The sequence below is a fragment of the Phycodurus eques genome, chromosome 10 (assembly GCF_024500275.1).
Source record: "Phycodurus eques isolate BA_2022a chromosome 10, UOR_Pequ_1.1, whole genome shotgun sequence".
In the NCBI taxonomy this organism is placed as follows: domain Eukaryota; kingdom Metazoa; phylum Chordata; class Actinopteri; order Syngnathiformes; family Syngnathidae; genus Phycodurus; species Phycodurus eques.
In genome coordinates, this window is record NC_084534.1 from 17,620,324 (window position 1) to 17,628,091 (window position 7,768).

General features: G+C 40.9%; 1 protein-coding gene across 1 annotated transcript; it reads left to right on the forward strand.

Moving 5' to 3' along the window:
• On the forward strand, positions 1 to 6,925 carry LOC133408223 (tumor suppressor candidate 2-like). Its single transcript, XM_061686777.1, has 4 exons — positions 1 to 111; positions 1,809 to 2,047; positions 2,437 to 2,557; positions 5,036 to 6,925. Exons 2-4 carry the CDS (start codon positions 1,899 to 1,901, stop codon positions 5,099 to 5,101), a joined length of 336 nt encoding a protein of 111 aa, XP_061542761.1. The 5' UTR covers positions 1 to 111; positions 1,809 to 1,898; the 3' UTR covers positions 5,102 to 6,925.
• The last annotated feature ends 843 nt before the right edge of the window (positions 6,926 to 7,768 follow it).

The following is a 7,768-nucleotide window of genomic DNA, read 5'->3' on the forward strand; positions in this document are numbered from 1 at the left end:
AATAGAGGAGTTGAGCCGTTGGGGGTGTGTATCTGACTGATCCTGTCACCCTCCGCAACCGCCCTACCAACGAACGCTTACAATCATGGAGATTCAAAGGTGTAAAAGAAGGTTGGTGTCAAACGGTTTGTCCGGTTACTAGGTTTTAAATGGCGACAGGTGCCTCGTACAGTTTAGCTCCTGTTGCTAAGCTGCGTCAGAAGAGGCTAAAAGGCTAGCATGGTTCACCTAGCAGGTGACGCTAGCGAGCTAGTTGTCAAGATAGTCACATTGCTAATCAGCTAACAGGTCTTCTGAAGTACTGTACGAACATTGTAACGTGTATATTTTAATAGGAATCGCGTGGGGTGATCGATTAAGCCATGGAAGTGTGGCTAGTAATTATGAGGTCAGAATCGTGTTGTATGGCCCTGTTGGTTGGTAACCTAATTAACCTATGGCTGAAGATGGAACGACCTCTTAGTACTAGTAGTTGTTTTTCCTCCACTTTGAATTATTTGTTAGGTGATTAGACCCTCTCGAGTGTCAGTAGTAAAGAGTTTTTGTATTGATACTGCTAATTATATGTGCACGAGCATCCTCTCACTGGGCATTTAATTAACTCCAAGAGTTGTATCAATTATTCTGTCTGGCCTTAGAAAAATAACGATGCTCACATTGACACTCAAAGCGGTATTCCTTTAATATGTTTATTATTGTGGGTTGTGCTTGTATAAAGAAAACTGCACTGTTGCCGTTATTAAGATAATAGGCCTACATATAATACACCAACACATTACACCGCCTCAAACTAATACAGCAATAATTAATGAATCAACCGTATTAATTTTGTAAGAGTTCTGTCATATTGTGCAGAGTATACCTACACACTGATATATATATATATATATATATATATATATATATATATATATTTTTTTTTTACCAGCTTGAACGTAAGAGAACTAACACAGGGCAAAAAAAAGTGTGTTCTTACTGCTCTTATTCACTACATTGTAGTGGAAAACTCTTCTCCTTGTCATTTTTATTTAGGTTGAATGACTTGTGTGAGACGTTATACAAGCAAGGCTTGAGCTTCAGGTTGCTTCCCAATTGACTTTCGTTTCCATTACACGTCACAGTCACAGAGACTGTGCCTCGGCCCCTCTCGGTGTACATAATTATTTGTGAATCATAAATATTGAACAGCTTTAACATTTACCGTTGTCCACCCCAACCATTTTCCAAGCAGATCGGGGAGGAAAAAACACTGTGAACACACCCCACACAATAGGATAATTGCTCAGGATAATATTTTAGAGACACCTGAACAATGGTCTTTGCTGACTTTGATTGGGCGGCATGGTGGACGACTGGTTAGAGCGTCTGCCTCATGGTTCAATCCCCGGCCCCGCTTGTGTGGAGTTTGCATGTTTTCCCCGTGCCTGCGTTGTTTTTTTCCGGGCACTCCGGTTTCACATCCCAAAAACATGCATGGTAGGTTAATTGAAGACTCTAAATTGCCCGTAGGTGTGACTGTGAGTGCGAATGGTTGTTTGTTTATATGTGCCCTGCGATTGGCTGGCAACCAGTTCAGGGTGTACCGCGCCTCCTGTCCGATGATAGCTGGGATAGGCTCCAGCACTCCCGTGACCCTTGTGAGGATAAGCGGCTCAGAAAATGGATGGATAGATGACTTTGATTGAGATGGTATAATGCTCAAATTCAGCCCGATTATCAGTAAGTGTGTACCCCACTTAATATGGTGAGTTGTTGAATTGTGGCCAGAACAATGAGGTTTGATTTGTGTCGTCTTACTACTTATTCAGATCCTGCCGTCATTAAGGAATTGGCAAGATGGCAGAGAACCAGATTAGAGCTTCACTTGAAGACCTAACGATGCCTTATGTGTGAAGAGAATGGGAGGAAGTGGATCCAAAGCCAAAGGCGCCTGGCCTTTCTCGGGGAGTGGGGCAGGAGGTGACTCTGCCAGTAATGGCAACGAGCAGTCGGTGGCCCGCCTCAAATGTCCCAGGAACGCAACACCCTTTGTTTTTACCAGGAGGAGGTAAACACAACGCTGATAACTCTTTGTTGTAAATTGATGATAAATTCTTATTGGTTACAGTGGAACCTCCAAAGTTTTAAAACCCAGAATAGTTCAACCGAGTACTTTGCACGAGGCTTAGTGAGACTTTGTGAGAGAGGATTAATTTTATTCCTTTTTTTGTGATGCCTTCACTGAAGGGAAGTAGTGGCAATTAAGCAAAATGTGAGAATAGCCATAGAACCAGAAATGGCTGACTTGAGGATTTGGATTGGATTGGATTGATGCAGCTGTATTCTGCTCCTGGGATATTAAAATGTGTATGCAAATGATTGAGTTCATATTTGATTTAACTTTTTTAATGAGTTGCAGTTTCGCATTTTGTTGAATGCAGCTGTTGTGTTTGGCAGCTCGCTGTACTACGACGAGGACGGCGACCTTGCCCACGAATTCTTCGAGGAGACAGTGGTGACAAAAAACGGGCGGAAAAAGTCCAAGTTGAAGAGGATTCAAAAGAATCTTATTCCACAGGTGAGCTCAAAACAAGTGTTGGCATGAGAAGTGATATTCAACACTAATTTAAACGAGAGAATATAATTTCTGTAGCGATTGCGCCTGAATGTGTGGATCTGAAGCACTATTAAAACGCTATGGAGTTAATTGAAATGTTGAACTGTATAGTATGAGATTTTGGAGGCTAGCTCTGCACAATATGCCAGAACTCTTACAAAATTAACGGGCTCGTTAGCAAGCTAGCGAGCCCGCACCTACCTTTTGAAAGTCTGGTAAGCCGGTACACTCCTCCCGCAGCAAGTCACCCACAGTTTTTCATTTTACACACATCATCAATGCTGCGACATCTATCTATCTCTCTCTCTCTCTCTCTCTCGCTCTCTCTCTCTCTCTCTCTCTCTCTCTCTCTCTCTCTCTCTATCTGTGAAAAATAACTTCGCTCCCTTCTCAAATTCTTATATTTTTCCATCGTTTCCCCACTTTGTTTTTACAAACAAATGTAAATATCAGAGAAAGATAATATAAGTGAACTCAAAATGTTGTTTTTAAATGGTGATTTATTTATAAAGAAAAAAACAAAAACTATTCAGTTACTGGCCCTGTGTGAAAAAGTAATGGCACCCTAAACCTAATAACTGGTTGAGCCATCCTCAGCAGCAACAAGTGAAATCATGCGTTTTCTATAACTGGCAACATGTCTTTCACATCTCTGTGGAGATATTGTGCCCCACTCTTCCTTGCAGAATTGTTTGAATTCAGCAAAAATTGAGGGTTTTCGAGTATGAGCGGCCCTTTTAAGGTCATGCCACTGCATTTCAATTAGATTCAAGTCTGGACTTTGACCTTCATTTTTTTATTTGTTATTTTTATTTTTTTAAGCCATCCAGAAGTTGACTTGCTGGTGTGTTTTGGATCTTCATCCTGCTGCAGAATCCAAGTGTGCTTCAGTTTGAGGTCACAAACTGATGGCTGAACATGCTCCTTTAGGATTTTCTGTTAAAGAGCAGAATTCATGGTTCCATCAATCACAGCAAGTTATCCAGGTCCTGCAAGAGCAAAGCAGCCCAAGACCATCACACTACTACCACCATATCTAACTGTTGCTATGATGTCCTTTTTCTGACATCCTGACGCACAAATTCTAAAAAGCTCAGCTTTCATCTCGTCAGCCCATATAATATTCTCCCGAAAGTTTTTTATTTTTTATTTTTTATTTTTCTCCTCCCCAAAAGTAAAACAAGCCTTTATGTTCTTTTTGCTCAGCAGTGGTTTTCGCCTTGGAACTCTGCCATGGATGCCATTTTTGCCCAGTCTCTTCCTTATTGTTGTCATGAACACTGACCTTAACTGAGGGAAGGGAGGCCTGCACTTCTTTAGAAGTTGTCCTGAGTTCCTTTGTGCCCTCCTGGATGAGTCATTGCTGTTCTCTTGTAGGCCAGCCACAACTAGGAAGGTTCACCACTGTTCCATATTTTCTCCATGTGAGGCTAATGGCTCTCCCTATGGTTCGCTGTAATACTAAAGCTTTAGAAATGATGTAAATTACTTTATTTCTCGACTGTGCTGGAATTTCTTTGGATCGTGTCTTTTTTTCACATTGAGAGGAGCCAGATGAGGTGGCTCGGGCACCTGATTCGGATGCCTCCTGGACGCCTCCCTGGTGAGGTGTGCCGGGCGTAGCCCACCAGGAGGAGACCCCGGGGACGACCCAGGACAGGCTGGAGAGACTATGTCTCCCCGGCTGGTCTGGGAACGCCTTGGGTTCCCCCCGGAGGAGCTGGATGAAGCGGCTGGCAAGAGGAAAGTCTGGGCTTCCCTGCTAAAGCTACTGCCCTCGCGACCTGACCTCGGATGAGTGGAAGAAAATGGATGGATGGATGGACGTGTTATTTTGTTGCAGCTTTAGCAGAGACTTTGTCCGACTTCATTTTGTTGGGAAAATTCTGTTTAAGTGATTTATTGATTGAACAGGTCTGGAGGTAATCAGGCTAGGGTGTGATCAGTGAAAATTAACCCAAAATTGTGATTGGCCGCTATTAATTCATGATTTAACAAGGGGGTTAATTACTTTTTCAAACAAGGCCAGGTAACTTTGAATAGTTTTTTTTTTCCTTACTAAAGGAAATAATGTAAAAACAGCATTTTAAGTTCATTTGGTTTATATTTGTTTGATATTTACATTTGTTTGATGATCTTAAACATTCAAGGGGGGAATCTATGCAAAAATGTTAGAGAAGGGGGCCAGTACTTTTTCATGACACTCTATCGATCTACCTACCATACCTACCCAACCTACCTTTGCTCTGTATTCAATTACTTTGTTGAATAAAAATTTATGAAATGATAACATAGCGACCTGAGTAGTGAAAGTACTAAGGCCATTTGATAAGGATTTTAAAAATATTGCCATGCATTCATTTACTATTTCTAATGCGAACTGGTGAAATGCTACCATGGTAGCAGTTGTTTCAAATTATGTTTTCTCTTCTTTTTTAGGGGATTGTGAAACTGCAGCATCCCTGTATTCACGTAGACTTCCCCATCGTCCTCTGTGAGGTGTGAAGGGTTTTTATTTTCCTATGAAGAACTGACGCTAACTCCTCCTTTTGACCGAAAAGAGGTCAGACCCGACTGAGTGTGCTGGTCAAAACATGAACTGTGGTCTGGAGAAAGAAAAAGGCCACTACAAAGAGACATATCAGTGTTTTGTCATTCACATACAGGTAATACAGATGTTCACTGCCTAGCCGATATGTAAACAGACTTTAAAGAGGACATATGGTAAATTGACGTTTTAATGGCTTGTTTACAAGTCTGAAGTACCTGCCCCCTATGAAGTGTGAAATTACACAACCAAGTCAATGTATTTGTGAGATGCCTGTTTCTGTAAGTGTTCTGAAATTTGGCAGATTGTGATGTCACAAGCTGGCAAATTTACATAATACCACCCCCACGCTGAGTTTCTCTGCCCATGACTAGGCAGTTCGATTATGTGAAGCTCTGCGATTTCCAAGCAGTTCCGATGGAAGCACTATCATGTCAAAGCCAAAAGCTAAGCAGAGCTGCCGCGTTACCAGCGTGTAATTTGGCTTGTTGATGGCGAAGTGCTACCCCCAAAAGTGAAAATACAGAATTTTTATGAGTGCTCGATTTGTTTTATTTGCAACCCCCAATCTCCTCACTCTTCTTCATCATGACGAAAGCCGTACTCTGCATTCAGTAAAAGCACTTGCTCATTTGCATGGGACAGGACCGCCCTATCAAAACAGGCTAATTTCAGAGGATCAAAAAGTGGCTGAAAGTTATGCTGTAATTTGTTGATTCTTTGAGTATTTTGACAAAAGCTTGTCACAAACATCTTAAGACCACTGGGGAAAAAGGCATATCTTTCCTTTGAAAACAACACCTCAAACTATGGCGTACTTCTCACATGAGGTGTTATTTATGAAAAGAAATACAAAGGAGTGTTCGGGCCACACTGAAAATAGGAAAGAAATAAGTCAAATTACGAGAAAAAAGCAGTGAAGTAAAGGCTGGAATGGATTAATTACATTTCTATTTATATCAATGGGGAAAGATAAACTGAGATACGAGTGTTTTGAGTTACAGGCAAGGTCATAGAACAAATTAAACTCGTATCTCAAGGCACCATTGTAGTTTGACTTTATTTCATAAAATGACAACTTTTAAATAAAGTAAAAATACCATTTTATTCTTGTATTACATCTTTCATTTTGTAATATTGGAACTTATTGTAATTAGCATACCATGTTATTTACATTTCATCTAGTTGTTTATTATAATCAAAATTATTAAAATGTTTTCCTTTTAAATTTAATTTTTAAATGTTTTCTCATGCCAAAATTTGTGGTAATAGTACAAATTTATTTTCACAAGATTATTTTTGTTTTAAAAACTGTTCTATTAGGACTCCTCACAAAAGTTATTTTTATTACATTTTTTTCTTGTCGTTTATGATGTAATTCTCAAAAGATTATAATATTCCTTTCTCTGAATATTTTGACTTCTCATAGTACATCTTTCTGCTTGTAATATTCCGACTTTTTTTCTTCTTTTCAGTGTGGCTCCATAGTCGCTTATACAAAACAGCAGTGGAAGTTAGTGTCTGCCTTTAGTGAGACGTACAGAGGTAGCAAGTGTCTTGGTGTGCGTACGCGTGTGTGTGCACGCGCAGTTTATCTTTGAATGAATGAATGTGTATGTTTATCAGCAGGACAGCGAGCGATGTTTTATCGTAATAAACGTTCCATATGTGAGCCTTTCTCAGTCACGTGAGCTCAGACCTGCACTAGTGAATACGATGCACTGTAAATAATTCCGATGTATTAGTTGGAAATACTTGAATAAATAGTTTACTTAACTGAACTTCTTGAGTCGGGACAGACTTTGTGTCTATAACGTATCTCAATGTGAGATAAATGGAAGCTTCGTGATTTTTATTTATTTATTTTATTTTTAAATTTTTTTTTAAGAAAGTGTAATTTACCAACTTCGCCACCAGCTAGTGCACCTACTTTTTAATTGTGCTTTTATCTCCTGGCGCACTGGAATTAAAAAACAAAGTAAAATCTTTCATACACGTTTTAACTCTTATTGATGCGAAAGTCCATTTTCTGTAGCAATTGTCCTCATTAGAGTTGTGGGTATGCCAGCTGAATTTTGGCGAGAAAAACGGGGTACATCCTGGTCTGCTTCTCTTGTGCCAAAAGAAGCGGAGTGCACCCTGGACTGGTTGCTCCAGTTGACATTTGGCCAAGGTTGTTCCCCTGCGTCTCTCACCAGAAGTCATCTGGGGCAACCAATCCGGAGTATATCCTGATTCTCTCACCCAAAGTTAGCTAAGGCAACCAATACAAGGTCTACCCAGATTCTCTCACCAAACCCTTGCTTTGAGCTAAAATTCAGCTGGGGCAACTGGTCCAAGGTGTACCTAGCTTCTCTGGCCAAAAGTCAGCTTGGGCAACCAGTTCATGGTGTACCCCACTTCCCTCAACTGAAATCAACAAGGGCAACCAGTCCGGAGTCTACACTGCTTCTCTCGCCAAAAGCCAGCTGGGGCAACCAGTCCGGAGTGCACCTCGCTTCTCTTACCAACATCAGCTGAGGCAACCAGTCCAGGGTGTAGCCTACTTCTCTCACCAGAAGTCGGCTGGAGCAACAAGTCCTGAGTGTACTTCTCACGCCCAAAGTCAGCTGCGACAACCAGCC

What these genes read in the sequence shown, in the direction of transcription:
- LOC133408223 (XM_061686777.1), top strand. Translation starts at nt 1,899, where the DNA reads ATGGGAGGAAGTGGATCCAAAGCCAAAGGCGCCTGGCCTTTCTCGGGG. An exon ending in TTTGTTTTTACCAGGAGGAG is followed by an intron (nt 2,048 to 2,436) that starts GTAAACACAACG and finishes TGTGTTTGGCAG; the next exon opens with CTCGCTGTACTACGACGAGG. An exon ending in AAAAGAATCTTATTCCACAG is followed by an intron (nt 2,558 to 5,035) that starts GTGAGCTCAAAA and finishes CTTCTTTTTTAG; the next exon opens with GGGATTGTGAAACTGCAGCA.